The sequence below is a fragment of the Mustela putorius genome, unplaced genomic scaffold (assembly GCF_011764305.1).
Source record: "Mustela putorius furo isolate JIRA1106 unplaced genomic scaffold, ASM1176430v1.1 tig00000496_pilon_pilon_pilon, whole genome shotgun sequence".
Lineage (NCBI taxonomy): Eukaryota > Metazoa > Chordata > Mammalia > Carnivora > Mustelidae > Mustela > Mustela putorius.
In genome coordinates, this window is record NW_025421401.1 from 286861 (window position 1) to 311824 (window position 24964).

The window sequence follows — 24964 nt, forward strand, 5'->3', positions numbered from 1 at the left end:
TGATAATATTTGTACTGAGTGATTATTATGTGACTTACATAATGCCAGGTGTTCTTGGGTAAGAGAGCAGTGAAGTATATAATGTGCTAAAATGGACTGCTCTTGGAGAGGTATATAATAAATTATTCTTACATGTGACAACAATGCAAAAATGATACTGTTGTTCCTGAATAAATCTAAAGCAATCGGAAATGTACACATTTTACATGATTTTTACTAAGAAAGGGCATCATTTTCAGCAGAGAAAAGAGATTAATTTAGAATAACAGTTCTCCAAAACCCTGAGACCCTGATGCCCTTTCAACAAGTCCATAAAATAAAGACTATTTTAATATTTCTGTATTATTGTGAAAATAGCAATTTGCCTTTTTCACTGTGTTAGTATTTGCAGTGATGGTATAAAAAGCAAGGTGCCTTAGCCAAATCAAGGCAACAGCACCAACTTTACTAGCTGTCATTTACATGTCACTGCCATGCACTCATGATAAAAGAAAAAAAGAAACCAATATCACTTAAGAATGTCCTTGATAAATAAAAATGAAGTTTTATTAAATCTCAACCACTGAGTGACCAGCTTTTCAATGTTCTATGTGACAAAAGTGGAAGTACTATACACAGAAATCACTTCTCAAGTTGTCTTACAGAAAAGCACTTATACATTTGAGTTGTGAATTGAACTAGCTACTCTTTTTGTGCAATATTTTACTTAGAAAATGAACTAGCTATTGTTCTCAAGGAACACCATTTTTGCTTGAAAGGACCATTATCAAACTTTGTTTATTCAGACTTAGGCATTTGACACATATTTTCTCAAAAAAATGAGATGAGCCTGTCACTTCAAGGAAAACACTGAGAATATTTGTCATCACTGATAAAATTTAAGGCTTTCAAGTGAAAATTAGGATTTTGGAAATGTTGCATCTACCACCAAAAGCTCAACAGCTCCCTAATACTTATCTGATGAGATCAGTGATGATATTAATAAATGTGGAAGATCTACATAACTCAGCAAACCAGTATTTTCCAAATTACCAATGCATGGTGTTTTAAAATTATTAATGGGGGTAAAAGATCCTTTCAGGGCCAGCTGTATTGAGTCCACACTTAGAAGGGTCTTATGTTAAAAAAAAAAAATAAAGAAGAAGGGCCTTATGCTTGCTTTAATGTTCTGCCATTGTCCCGAAATTCTTAATGATTTTTAAACTTGGCACCTTGCATTTTAATTCTGTGCTGGAGCCTGCAATTGCATAACCAATCCTGGATTCATTCAAGGTGCAAAGACCAATGGACTTAACACAGTAGACTGTGAAAAGTTCAAATTCCACATTGCAACTAATCTTTAAAGAACTACCACTTGCCAGATTTTGGAATGTTCACAAATTTTCTGAAAATATCAAAGGTATCTATATTAAATTTTCTGGAAACATCAAAAATTTTCACAATTTTTCTGAAAAGCTATTAAAATACTCCTTTTCCCAACTATGCATCTGTATGAGGCCAGATGTTTTCCCATACATCGACCAAAACAATGTACCTCAAGAGATTAAAGACAAAAGCAGATATTAAAATCAAACTTTCTTCTATTAAGACAGATATTAAAGAGATCTACAAAAATGTAGAAAAATGGCAATATTCTGATTTCTGGAAAAGTTATTTTTCATAGAACTATGTTATTCATATTTACACAAATGGACATTATTTTTAGACAAAAAATATGTAAATGTTAGTTTTAATTTCTAAGATAAATATCAATTAACAGAAGTTCTCGAGTCCTTAATTTTTAACCACCCTAAAACCAAAATATTGAGAACTTCTGATTTAGAATGAGATACATGAAAAATACACTGAAAACAACGGACTCCTACCGCATCTCAATCATCATGTCTTCAAGTAACTCTGATGAATCCCTGCTATAGATTCGGATGTAGAATTGACTCGGAGAGATGATATACTCCACAAAGACCCCCACAAGGGTACTGGTATCTAATGGCGGCAGTCTACATAGTTGCTTGTCCCGTACAGCGTCTGGTGGGATATCATGATTTGCCATCTCCAGGTTGAGCTGTGACTTAACTTCTACTTGCTACAAGTTAAAAAAGAAAAGAAACTGCTCTAAAAATTTAAGTGGCATTTCAAACTGTGACATTTCTCAAAGTATTTGTCATGAGTCTTTATCAGAATCACCGGGGGAATTATAAAATGAAGCCTCTTAAGGCATTAGACAGGACAGACTGAAACAGAGCACCTGGAAGTGGGGCCTCCGATTATGCACTCATAAATTCCCTAGGTGGAAGCCTGGGGAGCTCAGTGGATTAAGCATCTGCCTTTAGTTCAGGACATGATCCCAGCGTTCTGGGATGGAGCCTCACATCAGCAAGAAGCCTGCTTCTCCCTCTCCCTCTGCTAGCCACTCCCCCTGCTTGTGCTTTTTATCAAATAAATAAATAAAATCTTTAAAAAAAAATTCCCTAGGTGATCCTTACTACATTAATATATGAAAACTACTGCCTTATGATATTAAAAGTATGTTATACAGTTGCCCCATACAAAACTGCAAATATGGTACTTAAAATATTCAGGCTGAGGCAACATAGACTGTCATCTTACCCAGCCCTACCAACAAAGGCAACTTTAAAGAATGCTAAATTTCACACTAGTCTTCCAACCAAAAATAGGGTTTCTTAAACACTCTTATTCTGAAATATGTTATTTTCCTTTAGGCCTTTCTCTTGTTCTCTAGAAAATATGCAGTAGGCTTTCCAAACAAAATGTTTTCCTTTCATGAAAGAAGCCAGGTATAGATGGTAGAAGAAAAGAAGAGTAAGCAATTAATTCCTTAACAATAAATAACAGAAGAGGAGAACACAAAAAAAGGAGAATATAATGAAAAAGAAAAAAGGAAAAGCACCCTATAACTGAGGACAGGGGCAGCAGCCACTGCAGCAGCTGAGACATACAGCAAAAACAAAGCTCCTTGATTCTTCCTTCTGAAGCCCTCAAGGGTTTTCCAGCCCACATTTTAAAAAACATGGACTGAGCACTGGCTGTAACCTCTTGAGAAAACTGGCAAATCATTAAAGCCACCTGAAAACTTTAAAATGAAACCTGAATGAAATTAGTCATACAAAGACTGAAAATCAGAAAAAATGCCATTTAAGGTGACTTCAGACCAGATCTTTGCTCTAAGAAATCATCTATCAAGAAATAAATATTTTTATAATATATTTATAAAATAAATATTTTCTAAAATAGAACTTTGGTTTAAAGAAAAATTCATTCAGTTCATAATGCTGAATCTCCAGTATACAAAGTCGTTAAATCTTACCAACTGTAAAGGCTTTACCACCAGATTAGGCTTCTTGCAAATCTTCTGTTTTGGCTCCTCATGGCTTTTAGGACAATCCCATGCAGTCTCCTTGACAGCAGTAGTAGACAGTGAATTTCTAGGGGGACTGGAGACATAAGCTTTGACTTCTATTTTCTTATCTGATTGAACTAAACATGAATTTCTGACTGATGAAACGTCTCCATCTGAAATAATCAATAGAGCAGATTGTGGATAGCTACTATAACAATCTGTATAACTGTTACCAAGTACATTCTATGGACCAGGCACTGGACAAATAATGATAAATGAAGAGACATGAACCTGTCATTGCAGAACTTTCATTACGGAGAGATAAAAGGAAGTACTAGAAGGGAACAAATCTTAAATTATTTATGTTGGCAGGGACAGAGTAAGTCTGGCAAGGTAACTTTGACTAAAGGTTTTATTTTTCAATATCCTGATTTCAATTTATTTTTTGTTCAACTTTAGCAGTGAATGCGCATTGTTGCTTAATGTACAATGTATGTGACTACTTAATATTCCATAACACAGAGCCTTAATTTTTAGGGAATTACCAAATCAATCATATTATTTTGTTCAAATTACATATGCATGATGATTGTAAGCGGTTGACACATTAAAACAGACTTCAAATAGACCTAAAACTATAGTGACTCCAAAGAAAAACGAATAAAAGTGCAAAAAGATGTAGGTATCTACATTTGTATCTTTTATAATGATAAAAAAATACATTCTACATGCCTGTGAATAGGAAACTGATTGAATGAATACAGTCACATAAAAGAATTACATGTAGTTAAAAAGGATGAAATAAACTTATTTATGCTAGTATAGAACAATATCCATAATATATGAAGTATAAAAAGCAAGAACTTATACATTTATATAATACTGTTTTATGCAAGAAAATTATACATATGATAAATAACTATGTTATATATATAAAAGGTCCAAAAAGGACCCATTAAAAGAAATTACTAGTTACCACTCTACACTGCTAGAATTCTTTAAATAAGTAAATGTTGCTTTTATAAGTTTTCCAAAAATCTAGCTAAGCTTACATACATGTTGAAAAAATCTGGAAGACTATGTAAAAACTCTTAACAGCATTTTGGGGGGAAGTAAAATAATGGTAATTATTCACTTCCAACTTTACACTCACCTGTGATAATTTATAAAATGAACATGAGTTATTTTAATAATCAGGAAAATCAGCAAAGCTACACTAATATTTTGGACAAAAAATTGCTACACATCAAAATCATTTTTAAAAGCTTATAAAAGTATAAGTACAATTGACTCCTGAATAATGCAGGGGTTAAAGACATCAAGCCCCCATTCATCAAAAATCTGCATATAATATTTGACTCCCCCAAAACTTTATAATAATAGTCTACTACTGACCAGAAGCCTTACTGTAATATAAACAGTTGATTAACATATATTTTGTACGTCATATGTTATATACTGTATTTTTTTTTAAGATTTTATTTATTTATTTTTCAGAGGGAGAGCGAGCACAGGCAGACAGAGTGGAAGGCAGAGTCAGAGGGAGAAGCAGACTCCCCGTGGAGCAAGGAGCCCGATGTGGGACTCGATCCCAGGATGCTGGGATCATGACCTGAGCCGAAGGCAGCTGCTTAACAAACTGAGCCACCCAGGCGTCCCTATATACTGTATTCTTATAAACTAAAGAAAAATTCTAAAAAAAAAGCAAGGAAGAGAAACTACATTTACAGTACTGTACTGATTTTACCAAAAATAATACATATTTAAGTGGACCTAACCAGTTCAAACCCACATTGTTCAAGAGTCAATAGTACCATAGTATACTATCATTTAGCATGACCACTGAGAAAACAGAGGAGAAAGTACATGGAATCTCTGCACTCATTCATTATAAATGTATATAAACATGTAATACTCTCAATAAAAATTTCAAAAGGAAAAAAAAAAACTAAGTCAAAGAAAAACACAAGAAACAAACAAAACTCAAGTGCCCTAAATGCAATGTGGTATCCTGGAATGGATCCAGAAACAGAACAATTGTGGGGAAAATGGTAATACCAAAATAAAATTTAGAGTTTTATTAATAGTAATGTGTCAGTTAATTTCTTAGTTTTGGTATATTTATATATCATGGCAATATAAAATGTTAATATTAGGGGAAATGGATGAAGGGCATATGAGAATTCGTTAATATCTCTGCAACTTTTCTCTAAACCTAAAATTATCCCAAAATAAAAAGTTTGTTTAAAAATAAATACAAGTGATAGGTCCCAATACACACCCATTTATTCCAAGTATTCATGTATTTCTAAAAGAGCTTTTGATGCACAGCCAGAGTTAACAACCACTGATCTGGTGCTTCCCCATCAGATCACTATTTATTTCTTCAGAGTTATCCAAGTATTTGGATCAGGAAAAAAGCATATTTTAAAAATTCAGATGGTCTATTGGGGCACCTGGGTGGCTCAGTTGGGTAAGCATCCAACTCGTGTGGTTTTAGCTCAGGTCATGATCTCAGGGTTGTGGGATCAAGCCCTAAGTCAGGCTCTGTGCTCAGCTCGGAGTCAGCTTTCCCTCTTGCCCTCTCTCTATCTCTCCCCACACTGGTTCACTCTGTCTTTCCCTCCTTCTCTTAAATCTTTAAAAAATTTAGATGGTCCAACTTCTTTTCAAAGAAATGGAACAAATAATCCTAAAATTTAGATGGAACCAGAGAAGACCTCAAATAGCCAGAGGAATGCTGAAAAAGAAAACCAAAGTTGGCAGCATCACAATTCGAGACTTTAAGCTATACTACAGAGCTCTAACCATCAAAACAGTATGGTACTGGCATAAAAACAGACACATAGTTCAATGGAACAGAAATGAGAACCCAGAAATGGACCCTCAACTCTTATCGTCAACTCATCTTCAACAAAGCAGGAAAGAATGTCTAATGGAACAGATTACAGTCTCTTCAACAAATGGTTTTGGGAAAATGGGACAAACACATACAGAAGAATGAAATTGTCTTTCATCAAGACAGTATGGTACTGGCACAAAAATAGACATATAGATCAATGGAACGGAAGAGAGAGCCCAGAAATAGACCCTCAACTCTATGGTCAACTAATCTTCGACAAAGCAGGAAAGAACGTCCAATGGAAAAAAGACAGCCTCTTCAATAAATGGTGTTGGGAAAACTGGACAGCCACATGCAGAAAAATGAAATTGGACCATTTCCTTATACCACACACAAAAATAAACTCAAAATGGATGAAGGACCTCAATGTGAGAAAGGAATCCATCAAAATCCTGGAGGAAAACACAGGCAGCAACCTCTTCGACCTCAGCCACAGCAACTTCTTCCTAGGAACATCGCCAAAGGCAAGGGAAGCCAGGGCAAAAATGAACTATTGGAACTTCATTAAAATCAAAAGCTTTTGCACAGCAAAGAAAAAACTCAACAAAACCTAAAAAGACAACTGACAGAATGGGAGAAGATATTTGCAAATAATATATCAGATAAAGGGCTAGTGTCCAAAATCTATAAAGAACTTATCAAACTCCATACCCAAAGAACAAATAATCCAATCGAGAAATGGGCAGAGGACATGAACAGACATTTCTGCAAAGAAGACATCCAAATGGCCAACAGACACATGAAAAAGTGCTCCGTGTCACTCAGCATCAGGGAAATACTAATCAAAATCATGGTGAGATACCACCTCACACCAGTCAGAATGGCTAAAATGAACAAGTCAGGAAATGACAGGTGTTGGCAAGGATGTGAAGAAAGGGGAACCCTCCTTCAGTGTTTGTGGGAATGCAAGCTGGTGTAGCCACTCTGGAAAAGAGTATGGAGGTTCCTAAAAAAGTTGAAAATAGAGCTATCCTATGACCCAGCAATTGCACTACTGGTATTTACCCTAAAGATACAAATGTAGTGATCTGAGAGGGCATGTGCACCTGAATGTTTACAGGATAAGTGTCCACAATAGCCAAACTATGGAAAGATCCTAGATGTCCATCAACAGAAGCATGGATAAAGAAGATGTGGCACGCACGCACACACGCGCAAACATACATCACAATTCCAGACTTTAAGCTACACACACACACACACACACACACACAAAATGGAATACTATGCAGCCATCAAAAAACGAAATCTTGCCATTTGCAACAATGTGGATGGAACTAGACAGTATTATGCTAAGCAAAATAAGTCAATCAGAGAAAGACTATTATCATATGATCTCACTGATATGATGAATTTTAGAGGGAGGGTGAGGGGCTGTGGGGGGAAGGGAGGGAAAAATGAAACAAGATGGGACCAGGGAAGGAGACAAACCATAAGAGACTCTTAATCTCAGGAAACAAATGAGGGTTGCTGGAGGGGAGGAGGGGTGGAAGGAATGGGGTGGCTGGTGATAGATATGGGGGAGGGTAAGTGCTGTGAATTGTCTAAGACTGACGATTCACAGACCTATACCCCTGAAAAAAATAATACATTGTATGTTAATAAAAAAATTTAGATGGTCTTCATTAATGATACAGGTTAACCTTACTATAATAAATATCACCAAAAAGAATGGTCATCATATACAAAGTGTTTTTGAGGCTAATGTGTAATCTATGTGGTTGATATGGTTACAATAAAGAATATTACATGAGCAATGCTTTATTTTTCCTTGTCCTTTCAGGGACAAATAAAAATCAGGTTTGCATCTTCCAGAACACTCTAGGCCCATCCCCACTTCAGCTATAGATAATTCACTGGGGTACCCACTATGCACAACACTCTAAGAAGCCCCAGCAAACATTCACTTCAGCTTCACTTGTACCACCAGGACATACTGTGCACAGAGAGCACCAGAATCCTCTGGTCTGTACCCACTTCAGCTCCAGTCATCATACCAGAGTGGTCCCAGAGCAAGGTGCCCTGGGACACCCAGCCTGCACCCACTAAAGCTCCAGCCAACCAGCTGCCTGACACATATAATCTATATAGTAATGCCCTTAGACAAGGCAATTCCTCCAAGTCTAGGATAAGTAGTTTTCCACCTAATTCATAGAAACAAACACAGAGAGTCAAACAAAATGAGGAGACAAAGAAATATACCCCAAATGAAAGAGTAAGATAAAACCTCAAAAAAGAACTAAATCAAATGGAGATAAGCAATCTATCTGATAAAGAGTTCAAGATAATAATCATAAAGATGCTCACTTGACTTCAGAGAAGACTGCATGAACTCAGAGAAACTTCAACAAAGAGATAGATAATATTTTAAAAAATCACAGCTGAAGAATGCAATAACTGAAATGCAAAATACATTAGAGGTTATCAGCAGCAGATAAGAAGGTATAGAAGAATATATCAATGATCTGGAAAACAGGTAATGGAAAGCACATGTGCTGAACAAAAAAAGTACTTTTTCATATGAGGATAAGTTAAGAGATCTCTGGGACAATACCAAGCATTCTAACACCCACATAATAGGGCTCCCAAACAGAAAGTGAGAGAAGAGGGCAGAAAAATAACTCAAAAAAATAATAGCTGAAAACTTCTCTGACCTGGGTAAGAAAACAGACATCCAAGTCCGGAATCACAAAGAGCCCAAACAAGATGGATCCAAAGAGTTCCACACCAGGACACAAATTAGTTAAAATGTCAAAAATTAAAGATAGAGAAGCTAAAAATCAGCAAGAGAAAAGCAACATGTTGCATATAAGGAAACCCCATAGGAGTAGCAGCTTTGATAGGAATGGTATGACATATTCAAAGTGATGAAAAAAACCTTATAACCAAGAATACTCTACCCAACAAAGTTATCATTCAGAATTTAAGAAAGAGTTTGCCAGACAAACAAAAGTTAAAGAATTTCATCACCACTATAAGAAACTTATGAGACATGTTAAATGGATATCTAAATGGAAAATAAGAGGCAATAATTAGAAACAAATTTAATGAGTAAAAGCAAACATAGAGTAAAGGTAGTAAATCAATCTCTTATAAAACTAATATGAAAGTGTAAAAGACAAATGTAGTAAAATCAATTATATCTAAAAAATTAGTTAAGGTCCAGGAAATAAAAAGATACAAAATATGACATTATATACACGAAACTTGGAGGGGGGATAAAAAAAATTTTATGTTTTTAGAATGTGTTCAAACTTCAGCAACCACCAACATAAAACTGCTACATACATAGGATATTATATATAAACCTCATGGTAACCAGAAACCAAAAACCTATAATAGATATGCAAAAAATAAAAAGAAAGAAATCCAAGCAGAACACTAAAAAAATACTAAATCACAAAGATAAAGAGAAAAAAAGGACCAGAGAAGAACCATAAAAAAAAAACCAGTAAACAATTAACAAAATGGCAATAAGTATATACATATCAGTAATTACTTTAAACGTAAATGCACTAAAAGCTCCGGTCAAAAGACACAGGATAACAAATGGATTAAAAACAAAAAACAGGGGCGCCTGGGTGGCTCAATGGGTTAAGCCGCTGCCTTCGGCTCAGGTCTTGATTTCAGGGTCCTGGGATCAAGTCCCGCATTGGGCTCTCTGCTCAGCAGGGAGTCTGCTTCCCTCTCTCTCTCTCTGCCTGCCTCTCTGCCTACTTGTGATCTCTGTCTGTCAAATACATAAATAAAATCTTTAACAAAAAAAAACAAAAAACCCCTAAGACACATCTACATGCTGCCTTAAAAGAGACTCACTTCAGACCTAAAGACACATGCATACTGAAAGTAAAGGGCGGAAAAAAATATACCATGCAAATGGAAGTATTTAAAAAAGAAAAAAGAAAAAGAAGTGTTTAAAAAAGAAAAAAGGAAAAAGAAAAAAGATAAAAGCCTTTTTCTTTTTTAAATACTTCCATTTGCATGGTATCAGTTTTAGTTTACTTTTAGTTTAGTTTAGTTTAGTAAATGGTATTAGTTTTAGTTTAGTATTAGTTTCACAGAACTAAATAAGGTGGCAATATGTCAGACAAAGTAGACTTTAAAACAAAACTGTAACAAGAGACAAATAAAGGCATTACATAATGATAAAGAGATCGATTCAATAAGAAAATATAACCATTGTAAACATCTATGCACCCAACATAGGAACACCTAAATACATTAAGTGAATAATAGAAGACATAAAGGGAGAAGCTGATAATGATGCAGTAATAGTAGGGGACTTGAACACCCCCTTACACTTGAACACCCACTTACATCAATGAACAGATCACTCAAACAGAAAATAAGGAAGCAATGGCTCTGAACAACACAGCAGACCAGACAGACTTAACAAATATTAATGTAACATTCCATCCAAAAACAGCAGTATACACATTCTTTTCAAGTTCTTTTCATTGTCCAGAATAGATCACGTTAAGCCAAAAATAAGACTCAATAAATTTAAGAATACTGAAACTGTATCAAGCTTCTTTTACAAACATAGCAGTATGAAGCTAGAAATCAATTACAAGACAAAATTGCAAAAAAACCAGAAACACATGGAGGCTAAACAACATGCTATTAAGCAACAAATGAATCAATAAAGAAGCCAAAAAGTAAATGAAAAAATGGATGGAGACAGATGAAAATGAAAACACAATGATCCAAAATCTCTGGGATGCAGCAAAAGCAGTTCTAAGAGGGAAGTATATAAGGATACAGCCTTACCTCAAGAAGCAAGAAAAATCTCAAACAATTTAAACTACATCTAAAGGAGCTAGAAAAAGAAGAACAAATCCTAAAGTTAGTAGGAGAAAGTAAATAATAAAGGTGAGAATAGAAATAAATGAAATGGAGATTAAAATCAATAGACAAGATCAATGAAACCAAGAGCTGGTTCTCTGAAAAGATAAACAAAAGTGATATATCTTTAGCCAGAGTCATTAAGGTAAAAAGAGAGGATTCAAACAAATAGTATCAAAAATGAAACACAAAACAAACCAATACTACAAAAATACAAAAAAACTCTAAGAGAATACTACACAAAATTATATGCCAACAACCTGGACAATCTAGAAAATGGTAATTCCTGAGAACATACAATCTCCCAAAACTGAATCCGGAAGAAATAGAAAATATAAACAGACTAATTACTAGTAACAAAATTGAGTCAGTAATCAAAAAATCCCCAAGAAATAGAAGTGCAGAACCAGATGGGCTTCACAGGCGAATTCTACCAAACATTTAAATAAGGAGTTTAATACCTACTCTTTCAAACTACTCCAAAAAATAAAAGATGAAGGAATGCTTCCAAATTCATTCCATGAGCCAGAATTGCCCTGACACCAAAACCAAAGACACTACCAAAAAAAGAAAACTATAGGTTTTCCTAATATCCCTAAAGAAAATACAAGACAAAAATCCTCATCAAAGTATTAGCAAACCAAGTTCAACAATACATTGGAAGCCTCATTTATCACAACCAAGTGTGATTTATTCTAGGAATGCCAGAGTGGTTCAAAATCCACAAATCAATCAACTTTATACAACCCATTAACAAAATGAAAACCATATGGTCATCTCAATAGACTGAGAAGGCTTTTGACAAAATTCGACAACTGTTCATGATAAATATCAACAAAGCAGATATGGAGGGAACGTAATTCAATATAATAAAGGCCATGTATGACAAATCCACAGCTAACATCATACTCCATAGTGAAAAACTGAAAGCTTTCCCCTCTCAGGAAGACAAGGATGTCCACTGCTGCCACTTTTATTTAACACAGTATTAGAGGTCTTAGCTACTTCAATCAGAAAGGAAAAAGAAATAAAAGGTACCCAAGTTGGTAAGGAAGAACTAAAACTGTCACTATTTGCAAATAACATGATACTATATACATAAGACCTTAAAAACTCCATCAATAATCTTTAGAATAAATGAGTTCAGTAAAGTTGCAGGACACAAAATTAATAACAGAAATCTGTTGCATTTCTTCTTTTTAAAGATTTTATTTATTTATTTTACAGACAGAGATCACAAGTAGGCAGAGAAGCAGGCAGAGAGAGAGGGGGAAGCAGGCTCCCCACTAAGCAAAGAGCCCCATGTGGGGCTCGATCCCAGAACCCTGGAATCATGACCTGAGCTGAAGGCAGAGGCTTTAACCCACTGAGCCACTCAGGCGCCCCTCTGTCGCATTTCTGTACACTAATAATGAAGTAACTGAAAGAGAAATTAAAACAATCCCATTTACAATTGCACCAAAAAGAACAAAATACCTAGGAATAAACTTAACCAAGTGAAAGACCCGTACTCTGAAAAATATAAAATACCAATGAAAGAAATTAAAGATGACGCAAATGAAAAGATACACCATGTTCATGCATTAGAAGAACCAATATTGTTAAAATGTCGACACAACCCAAAGCAATCTGGAGATTCAATCTAATTCCTATCAAAATATCAAGTGATTTTTTTAAGATTTATTTGAGAGAGAGGAGAGGGGGGGTAAAAAAAAGGAGGCATAGCAGAGGGAGGGGGAGAATCCCAAGTAGACTTCCCATTGAGCATGGACCCTGATGCAGAGCTTAGTCTCATGACCCTGAGACCATGACCTATGCCAAAACCAAAAGTCAGATACTCAACTGACTGCCACCCAGGTGCTCCAATACCACCAATATTTTTCACAGAACTAAATAAATAATCCTAAAATTTATGTGGACCACAAAAGATCCTGAACAGCCAAAGCAATCTTGAAAAAGAACAAAGTCAGAGGTATCACAATCCTGGATTTCAAGACATACTACAAAGGTATGGTAATCAAAATAGTATGAGACTGGCACAAAATTGGAAACATGGATCAACTGAACAGAACGCCCAAAAATAAACTCATGCTTATATGTTCAATTAATCTATAACAAAGGAGGCAAGAATGTACAATGGGGAAAGAAATTCTTTTTCAATAAACTTGGCAGTTACATGCAAAAGAATTTAACTGGACCACTTTCTTACATTATACACAAAAATAAACTCAAGGGCGCCTGGGTGGCTCAGTGGGTTAAGCCTCTACCTTTGGCTCAGGTCATGATCTCAGGATCCTAGGATGGAGTCCCGCATTGGGCTCTCTGCTTGGCAGGGAGCCTGCTTCCTCCAGCTCCTCCTCTCTCTCTCTGCCTGCCTCTCTGCCTACTTGTGATCTCTGTCAAATAAACAAATTCTTTAAAATAAATAAATAAACAAACAAACAAACACAAAATAGATTAAAGACCCAAATTTGAGACATCAAACCATAAAGCTCCTAAAAGAAAACAAAGGCAGTAATCTCTTAGACATCAGCCTTAGTAACATTTTTCTAGATATGTCTCCTCTGGCAGGGGAAATGAAAGCATAAATAAACTACTGGGACCACATCAAACTAAAGAACTTTTGCACAACAAAGGAAAACAAAATGAAAAGACAACTTACTGAATGGGAGAATATATTTGCAAATGACATATCCAATAAGGAGTTCATATCCAAAATACATAAAAAACTTCTACAATTCAACACTAAAAATAATGCAAATAAAAATGGACAGAAAATATGAATAAACATTTTTTGAAAAAGACCATACAGACAGCCAACAGAAAAGATGACGAACATTTTTAATCATGAGGGAAATGCAAAATCAATACCACAGTGAGAAATCACCTTATACCCATCAGAATGGCTAGTATCAAGATAAGAAATAGATAAGTGTTGACATGGAGATGGAGAAAAGGGCACCCTTGTGCACTGTTGGTGGGAATGTAAATTGTGCAACCACTGTTGAAAAAAAAAAAGTTTCCCTCAAAAAAAAAATTTTTTTTAAATAAAGATAGCATACAATACAGTAATTCCACTACTGGGTATTTAGTCAAAGAAATGAAAACACTAATTCAAAAAGATATATACACCCCTACATTTACGGCAGTATTATTTACAATAGCCAACTTACAGAAGCAACCTAAGTGTCTATCTACAGATGAATGCACAAAGCTCTAGTGTATACACGAGGGAATATTAGTGAGCTATAAAAGTAAATAAAATCTTGCCATCTGTGACAACATGGATAAACCTAGAGAGTATTATGCTAAGTACAGTAAGTCAGACAGAGAAAGACAAATACCGGATGATTTCACTGTTATGTGTACTCTAAAAATGAAAACAAAATGGAAACAATAACAAATACAGAGAACTGACAGTTGTCAGAAGGGAGGGCAGTCAGGGGAAATAGCAAAATAGGTGAAGAATATGAAGAGGTACAACCTCCAGTTATAAAATAAACAGGTCACAGGAATGAAAAATACAGCATAGAGAATACAGTCAATAATAGTGCAGTAACACTGTATGGTGACAGAATGTAACTACACTTACCATGGTGAGTACAGCAGAATGTATGGGGAGCTACCAAATCACTATGTTGTACACCCAGAAGTAATATAATTGTATGTCAACTACATGTCAGTTTTTTTAAATAGGGTTTGCCTCAGATTGTGATTCAACTCACCAGGTGGTAGTGGCTTCATATCAGAATCAAACACCAGTAAGTCTTGTTCTCCTTCCCTGAACTCAACATGGAGAATGTCACTAAGAGCTCCAACAAGTTCTGTCACATTTAAGAAGCCCAATTTTTTTGGTGAAAGTTGCTCTTTAAAGATTACCTGTCCAAAAAAAAAAAACAGAAATAACTTAAAACATACATAATAGGAATACAACATATGCCCTTAAACAATGCCCCTTAATTTGGACTTAGTCAAACTAAATTTGTAAGAGTCAGTGAACTCATGTATTCCAGTAATACCAACCTAGAGACCTAAAGTCATTTCTAGGCCAGTTTCAAGTTCCTTTTAAAGTATATGGTAAGGGGCGCCTGGGTGGCTCAGAGGTTAAAGCCTCTGCCTTCGGCTTGGGTCATGATCCCGGGGTCCTGGGATCGAGCCCCGCATGGGGCTCTCTGGTGGGTGGGGAGTCTGCTTCCTCCTCTCTCTCTCTGCCTGCCTCTCTGCCTACTTGTGATCTCTGTCAAATAAATAAATAAAATCTCAAAAAAAAAAAAATAAAGTGTATGGTAAATTGAAGTGAAAATTAGGAGGGCTTTTGGCCTCTCATTTTTAACAGTCTGATTATAAAGCAAAAGTCTTAAAAAGAGAGGGGGGCGATGCACAAAATATAAAAGTCATAATAAAACTGGCTTTTTAAAAATTATTTATTTAATTTCTTTTCAGTGTAACAGACTTCATTGTTTATGCACCACACCCAGTGCTCCATGCAATACATGCCCTCCATAATACCCACCACCAGGCTCCCCCAACCTCCCACACCCTCTCCCTTTCAAACCCTCAGATTGTTTTTCAGAGTCCATAGTTTCTCATGATTCATCTCCCCCTCCAATTTCCCTCAACTCCCTTCTCCTCTCCATCTCCCCATGTCTATTTCTTATTTTCAGATAAAGTATTCACTAGCACTTTCAACATGTAATCAAGTAATAATACTATTTTAAAATATTTCCTTAAAATTTTATGATTTCATCCTAGATGTTTGGATTAATAAGCAGGTGTCAGGGACGCCAGGGTGGCTCAGTGGGTTAAGCCGCTGCCATCGGCTCAAGTCATGATCTCAGGGTCCTGGGATCGAGTCCCTCATCGGGCTCTCTGTTCAGCAGGAAGCCTGCTTCCTCCTCTCTCTCTCTGCCTGCCTCTCTGCCTACTTGTGATCTCTCTCTGTCAAATAAATAAATAAAATCTTTAAAAAAAAATAAGCAGGGGGTGGGATTATGGACATTGGGGAGGGTATGTGCTTTGGTGAGTGCTGTGAAGTGTGTAAACCTGGTGATTCACAGACCTGTACCCCTGGGGATAAAAATATATGTTTATAAAAAATAAAAAAATAAAAAATAAAAAATAAAAATAAGCAGGTGTCAGTGTATCTGCTTGATTTTCTGGACTTGCAAAAGAAGAAAAATTTTACCAAATATAGAAAAATATATATGGGATATATACAAAATACGTTTGGTTTAAACTGCACAATGAATTGGAAGTTTGCCCTTGTTAGTGAGATCCCCCATTAAAATGTTCAAATTCCTAAACCTCTGTCTCCCTAACCATGGTAAAGCCAATGAACTCATCATAATTCTTTTTCTGTTCCTTTAGCTAGACCAGGAAATAAACAATTGCTCTGACTTCAACACCCTGGGGAAAACTGGCAGGAACACAGAAGGTAAACACTCTAAAAGAACTAACTCTTGACAGAGGATAGAACTGCTGTATACCTTCTTGTTCATGGACAGTATGGGACCCAACTCAACTCTTTATGACTTCTCCCAAGACACTTGAAAAACAGAGGCCCAGCATCAGCCAAGTCATTGTTCTAAAGGGTCGCTAATATACATCTATAGCTAGTCATGAATATCCCAAGAGAGAAAAGTCTGGTAGAAGAAAGGGGAAGGATGATGGTGAATGAGACTTGAATCTCTCCTTCTTAGCACATTATATATTATGGCTTCTTTCCCTTTTGTGTTCATTAGTCTCTTTATTGGTTTATCTTCTCTGTAAAGTGCCTAGTATGATGAATACGCAGGCCATTCAAGCACATGACTAATCTGGGAAGGATTTCATTAATTTTTTAATACATGTCATTTAGGAGTCTCAAAAAAGTATATGGCAAAACTAAGTCTCTGACCCAATCCCATCCTTCAGTGGCACAGGAGATCTCTTCCCTGGAGGTAACCAATTACTCCACGTTCTTGCATAAACCCTCATCTTCAGTTTCTTGAGCGACTTTCTAGAAACTGTCAAAATCTGAACACACATCATATTTCGGCATAATAGATTATATCTATTGTACATGTTAATACAGAGATAATCCCCTATCAGTACATGACAGAGTTGAGTTCTGCTTTGTAGATGGAGAATTAGTATTACTAAGTATAAGTATAAGTATTACTAAGTATAAGTATTACTAAGTTGGTTCTGTCCATTGATGGATATTTAAGGACATTTTTTCCTTAATTTCTTTGTTCCGTCTCCAGCATTACAGACTCCAAACCATAAGCACTTCTCTCTTCCAATTCAACTTAGAGTTTATATTTGTGCCCTCAAATATATGAATATATCCTATTATGTAATTTATCTCTTCACTGTGTGGATTTTGCAAGATGACATTCCAGTGCAAAAACTGTTTTCTGTTTTCTGGATCAAAGGCTTGGTCAGACTCATGCTCTGTGATTGAAGTAAATAATTTATAAAGGGGCATATAATGTCTGGTTGTCTCTTTTTTGGTGGTGTCAGGAGCCATTCCTGGTCCATACCTAGATCTGCTATTTTATTAAGGGTTTTAACATAGTGAAATTCTATCAATTCTTTTTTGTTACTTAGTTGGAACATTTTATGGATATGCTCCCCTCATCAGCTACCGGGTTACCCAGTTATACCAGTTCATTTAGCAAAGCCAGGATAAGTGATTGGCTTTCTCTTTATTATTTTTCAAGAAAATAAATCGGTTCTCTATCATCCTCCATGATGACCAGTTAGTTTTTAATATCATAGAAACTCAAAGAATTAAACATTTGATGGGCTTCAAACCACTGCATGTATTAACCTTACTGACGATTCCCAAAATAAGTCTTCAAGGGGATTCCTAAGCCCTTCTGATGTGAACCTAGTCTTTAATAGGTTCCTTATTAGTCTGGAATGAAAAGATATTCCAGGTTCTATTTATGCAACTATAATATGTTTATACACACAATTAAAATTATCCTGTAATTGCTTTCATCTATCCCATAATTATTACTATACTCTATACCACATTATACAACAATCTCCAAATTGAGTAACAGGACTAACACTAGGACCATCAATATAATAAAAGCAATTAAACTTTTATGCCTATGCTGACTACTTCTCTGTCATTTTGTGGAATTGTTCTTTATCTACATTATCAGACTATATAGCCATCATGTACTATATTATCTCCTTCTAACCTTCATTTGCTCTTACTTTTACAAGGAGCGGTCACTGTCAGTTCTTTTGTTGTTACCTCTCAACAGTTCCAGTTTTCTTAAGTTCATTCAACAGTAGACTCCTTGAGAAGGACTCATGAGAACAATAGTTCTTGAATTCTCGCATGGTGATGACAGCTTCTCTGGTGCTCTATACTTGAAGGTTAATTTTGCTAGCTATAAAACCATTAGCTACATTTTTTTTCCTTGAGTATATGAAATATGTTATGCCCTTTTCTTCTAGCATAAAATACTGCTGTGAAAATATCCATAATCTAATTCTGTCTCCCTTATAAATCACTTGCTCTTTTGGTTTAGATGTCCAAAGGATTGTTCTTTTCCTTTAAGTCCAATAATTTGATGTGGGTCTTTCTGGTGAACATTCCCAAGTATGTCATGTGTTCTTTCAATACACAGCTTCAAATCTTCCATTTTAGTAAAGTTCACTCAAACTATAGTTTTCAGTATTTGTTGTTTCACTCTTTGGTTTTATTATTTATATGTTGGCTCTTCTCTGCGTGTTTTCAAAATCTGTTACTTTCTCTTATGTCTTTACCTTTGTTCATTTTTTCTAACATATTCTTATAAAAAAATTTCAAACATGAGGCGCCTGGATGGCTCAGTTGTCAAGTGTCTGCCTTCAGCTCAGGTCATGATCTCAGGTTCCTGGGATCGAGCTCCGCATCAGGCTCCCTGCCCAGCGAGGCGTCTGCTTCTCCCTCTCCCACTCCCCCTGCTTGTGTTCCCTCTCTCACTGCCTCTCTCTCTCTCTCTGTCAAATAATTAAAATCTTTAAAAAAAAAAAAAAAGTCAAACATGGCAGGAGGTGAAAAACTTGGACAGTGAACACCTACAGGCTCAGTGATATAATTATTAGTATTCTCCTATATTTGCTTTATCATCTACCCATCCACCTACCAATCATGTTATCCTTTGTACATTTTAGAGTAACCTCCAAACATCAGTAACGGTAACCCCAAAGTAAGTTAGCATGCACATAATTAATTGGTTTCAATACGTTAGTTTTTTTAAGGTAAAACTGACATACACTGAAACACTTCAAAACTTCAGGTGACCATTCAATGGCTTTGATAAAAGCTAAACTGTATAACCCAAACCCCTGTTCCATACATAGAACACTTCCCTCAGCTCAGCAAGTCCTCCCTTGCCTAGAGACAAATAAGTCTTTTCCACCACAGAGTTTATTTATGTGTTTATTTAGCTATTCTAGTAGGAAAACCTCCTACAGTACTATTCTGCGTAAGGCTTTGTTCACCAGCAAGTGCTTCTCAGATTCATCCATGTTGGTTCATGTATTAGTTTATGTCTTCTTAAAGGTGAATAAGTATTTGACTGTAAAAATATACGACAATTTCTTTATTCATTTTCCCACTGGTGAATAATAGGGCTGTTTTCAGTTTGGGCTATTTAGTATAATGCTGTTATGAATAATACGTTCAAGTCTTTTGGGGAAAGGACACAGGCTTTGATTTTTCTTGGGAAACATCTGGATCAAGGGGGTAAATATATGGTTATTTTATAAGAAACAGAACAATTTTGAAAGTAGTTGTACCATTTTATACTTGCATTAAAAATGTATGAGAGTTTACTATCATGCATGCACATATCTGCATTTGCAAACTGTACATTTTTTGCAATTTTTTTAATACATTGTCGGGCTTTCTGTAACAGAGCTACAAAAGGTTCTTTATGTATTCTGGATTTAAGCCTTTTTTTAGATGTATGATTGTAAATATTTCTCCCCAGTCTGTGATCTGCCTATTAATTTTTAAGTAGTCTCCTAACTTTAATAAAATCTCATTATCAATTTTCCTTTAAACGATTATTGCTTTCTATGTCCTAAGAAACTCTTTATCTACCCCCAGGTTATGAATATGTGTTTTCTTCAAGATGCTTTAATTTTCAACCTTTTCATTTGAGTCTATAATATCTCTCACATTAACTTTTGTACACGGTACGAGGTTGAGGTTCATTTTTCTCCTTTAGGGATATTCAGTTGTTCCAGCACCATTTTCTGAACAGATATTACTTTCCCCATTTAATTCCTTTGGCAACTCTGTCAAAAATCACTTGAGCACATACATATGAATGGATCTCTTCATGTATGCTCCTATATGACAAATTCATGGGTTTTTCAATGTTTACAAATAGCCTGCAGGAATTTTGATGAAAAATATAATGCATCTAAAGCCTAACAACAATATTAAGACTTCTCAGCCATGAATGTGTTACCTCTTGCATTTCTCTCAGCAATGTTTAGTAGTTTTCAGTGTAGATGTCTTATATTTCTTTGTTAATCTTATTTTCAAGTTACTTAAGTTTGACAGAAATTTCTAAATTTCTATTTATTTTCTGCCATTATATAGAAATGTAACAGGTTTTTCAAATATTAACCATATCTTGTTAGTTCTAGTAGTTTTTTCATGGATTCCTGAATATATTCTACCTAGATAAACATATTTCCTGCAAATACAGACAATTTTACTTCTCCTCTTCAGGTTCAATTTATATCTTTTAAGGGATTTGTTCATTTCTTCTAAGCTATCAAATGACTCGCACAGTTGTTTATAATATTCCCTTGTCATTTTATATCTATAGGATCTATAATGACAAAGTCTCTCTCTTTCATGATACTGTAATGTGTCATTTTTTTCTTTTTAAGTTTCCAGTGGTTCACCAATTTTGGTGAACTTCCAAAGAATCAACATTTGGCTTAATTTTAAGTGCAAATTTATTGGTTTCTATCCTTAGCTTCATCACTTTGTTCCTCCTACCTGTTCTGAGTTTACTTTGCCCCTCTTTTTCTAGCCTGCTTAAGGTAGACCCCTAGGTCAATGATGATTTTATCGTTTTCTTCTTTTCTAATTTAGACATTTCAGAACTATCAATTCTCCTGTGAGGGCTGCTTTGGCTACATCTCACAGATTTTGATATGCTGTATTTTCATTATCATTCAGTTGGAAATATTTTCTAATTTCTCTAATAATGGTTTAGAAAAATGGTGTTTAATTTTCAAATTATTTGAAAGGTTAAATTCTTAAATAATCTGTTGTTTGACTTATAATTTAATCCCTTCATAATCAGAAAGCATACTCTAAGATTTCGGTATTTTGAAATTTGTTAGAACTTAATTCTATAGCCAACTAATGTTCTATCTTGGCAAATGTCTCATATGCACTTGAATTGAGAGTATATTCTGCACTGTTGAGTCTCTTGTTCTAAAAAGTGGACCAAGATGGTAAAGAGGGTGGCTCAGATTTTCTACATCCTTATACATTTTTTTACTATTCTATCAATTGCTTGAAAAAGAAAATGTATTTGTGGAATTCATTATTTTGTCAATTTTTGGATCATTTATTTTAAAATATTAGGTAAATACACATTTAAATGTTGTGTCTTCCTAAAGAATTGATCCTCAAACTATAAGATACCTAGGAATAAACCTAACCAAAGGGATAAGAATCTATACTCAGAAAACTATAAAGTACTCATGAAAGAAATTGAGGAAGACACAAAGAAATGTAAAAATGTTCCATGCTCCTGGATTGGAAGAACAAATATTGTGAAAATGTCTATGCTACCTAAAGCAATCTACACATTTAATGCAATCCCTATCAAAATCTCCCCATTTTTTTCCAAAGAAATGGAACAAATAATCCTAAAATTTATATGGAACCAGAAAAGACCTGAATAGCCAAAGGAATATTGAAAAAAAAAAAAAGCCAAAGTTGGTAGCATCACAATTCCGGACTTCAAGCTCTATTACAAAGCTGTCATCATCAAGACAGTATGGTACTGGCACAAAAACAGACATATAGATCAATGGAACGGAATAGAGAGCCCAGAAATAGACCCTCAACTCTATGGTCAACTAATCTTTGACAAAGCAGGAAAGAATGTCCAATGGAAAAAAAGACAGCCTCTTCAATAAATGGTGTTGGGAAAACTGGACAGCCACATGCAGAAAAATGAAATTGGACCATTTCCTTACACCACACACTAAAATAGACTCAAAATGGATGAAGGACCTCAAAGTCCAGAAAGGAGAGAGGGGCGCCTGGGTGGCTCAGTGGGTTCCGCTGCCTTCGGCTCAATGATCTCAGGGTCCTGGGATCGAGTCCCGCAACAGCAGGCCTCTCTCCTCTTGCCGACTCTGACTTGTGATTTCTCCGCAAATAAATAAATAAAATCTTTAAAAAAAAAAAAAAAAAAAAAAAAAAAAAAAAAAAAAAAAAAAAAAAAAAAAAAAAAAAAAAAAAAAAAAAATCCTGGAGGAGAACACAGGCAGCAACCTCTTCGACCTGAGCCGCAACAACTTCTTCCTAGGAACATCGCCAAAGGCAAGGGAAGCAAGAGCAAAAATGAACTATTGGGATTTCATCAGATCAAAAGCTTTTGCACAGCAAAGGAAACAGTTAACAAAACCAAAAGACAACTGACAGAATGAGAGAAGATATTTGCAAACGACATATTAGATAAAGGGCTAGTGTCCAAAATCTATAAAGAACTTAGCAAACTCAACACCCAAAGAACAAATAATCCAATCAAGAAATGGGCAGAGGACATGAACAGACATTTATGCAAAGAAGACATCCAGGTGGCCAACAGGCACATGAAAAAGTGCTCCATATCACTCGGCATCAGGGAAATACAAATCAAAACCACAATGACATATCTCCTCACACCAGTCAGAATGGCTAAAATTAACAAGTCAGGAAATGACAGATGCTGGCGAGGATGCGGAGAAAGGGGAACCCTCCTACACTGTTGGTGGGAATGCAAGCTGGTGCAACCACTCCGGAAAACAGCATGGAGGTTCCTCAGAAAGTTGAAAACAGAGCTACACTATGACCCAGTAATTGCACTACTGGGTATTTACCCTAAAGATACAAACGTAGTGATCCGAAGGGGCACGTGTACCCGAATGTTTATAGCAGCAATGTCTTCAATAACCAAACTATGGAAAGAACCTAGATGTCCACCAACAGATGAATGTATAAAGAAGATGTGGTATATATACATAATGGAATACTATACAGCCATCAAAATAAATGAAATCTTGCCATTTGCGACAACGTGGATGGAACTAGAGGGTATTATGCTTAGTGAAATAAGTCAATCAGAGAAAGACAAATATCATACGATCTCCCTGATATGAGGAAGTGGAAATGCAACATGGGAGGTTTGGGGGGTAGGGAAGGAAAAAAATGAAACAAGACGGGATCGGGAGGGAGACAAACCGTAAGTGACTCTTAATCTCACAAAACAAACTGAGGGTTGCTGGGGGGAGTGGGGAAGGGAGAGGGTAGGATTATGGACATTGGGGAGGGTATATGCTATGGTAAGTACTGTGAAGTGTGTAAACCTGGCGATTCACAGACCTGTACCCCTGGGGATAAAAATACATTATATGTTTATAAAAAAAAAAATTAAATAAATTCAAAAAAACAAAACAAAACAAAACAAAAAAGAATCGATCCTCTATCCTTATATAATGGCCCTCTGATAATACATATTGCCTTGAACTCTGCTTTATCTCAATTTTTAAAATCAATTCAGTTCTTTTTTGCTTATTTCATGTATGTCTTCTCCATCTTTTACTTTTAGTCTCTGTCTTTATATTTACACTGTGTTTCTTGTTAATGTTAGCTAGTTGCATCTTTACATCCTCTCACAATTTCATTAATTCTAATGTTTCACCCACTTACATTTATGAAATTAATATAATTGGATTTATAGTTACTATTTTGTTATTTTTTTAAAGTAAGCTCCATGCCCACTGTAGAGCCCAATATGGGGCTCAAACTTACAGCCCTGAGATCAAGACCTGAGCTAAAATCAAGAGTTAGATGCATAACTGACTAAGCCACCCAGATGCCCCAACATTTTTCTATTTAATTTCTTCTGATTCCATCTGTATTCCGTTCCTCTCAAACTTTGTTCCATTGTTGTCTTTCAAGCAAGACAGCTGAACAATAAACCCATCTTCCTTTGGGTTCACTGAGTATCTCTGTATAATTCCATTTTAATTTATCTACTGTTTTTATAGCTGCAACTCTGCATTTTTATGGCTATTTTTTACACCCTTAATTTTCGATATCACTGTACTACCTCACATAAAATATAAAGAACCTCATAGCTCAATGTACTCCAATTATGCTCTGGTTTTCATGTGCATTACATCCACATCATCTACATGCTATAAACCCAGTTACACAATGTTATAATTTTTGCTTAAAGCAGTCATATATTTAAGTGATGAAAGAAGAGTCTTATATATAAAAGACCACTTACCATTTCCCATGCTCTTCAATTCTCCCTGTGGATTTAAGTGCAATCTAGCATCATTTGTTCAGCCTGAAGAATGTTCTTTAGAATTTCTTATAGTGCACGGCTGCTTACTATTAATTTGCAATTTTTGATAATTTGAAAATGTCTTTATTTTACCTTCATTCTTGAACACTACTATCAATAGGTATAAAATTTTGGCCTAACATTATTTTTCCATGAGCACTTTAAAGATGTCCCTCCACTTGCTTTTAGTCTTTATTGTTTCTAATGAGAAGTCAGCCATCATTTGTGTCATTATTCCTCTGTATACATTTCACTGCTTTCAGGATTTTC

At 35.4% G+C, this 24964-nt stretch overlaps 1 protein-coding gene across 1 annotated transcript in view; it reads right to left on the minus strand.

Moving 5' to 3' along the window:
- TDRD5 (tudor domain containing 5) overlaps positions 1 to 24964 on the minus strand; it is a 90233-nt gene that overhangs the window by 31361 nt on the left and 33908 nt on the right. Inside the window, exons 7-9 of the mRNA XM_004762007.3 lie at positions 14831 to 14984; positions 3326 to 3531; positions 1866 to 2083 (exon numbers count right to left, since the gene is read on the minus strand). Coding sequence (XP_004762064.1) covers positions 1866 to 2083; positions 3326 to 3531; positions 14831 to 14984 — 578 coding nt within the window. The remainder of the gene's footprint in view (positions 1 to 1865; positions 2084 to 3325; positions 3532 to 14830; positions 14985 to 24964) is intronic.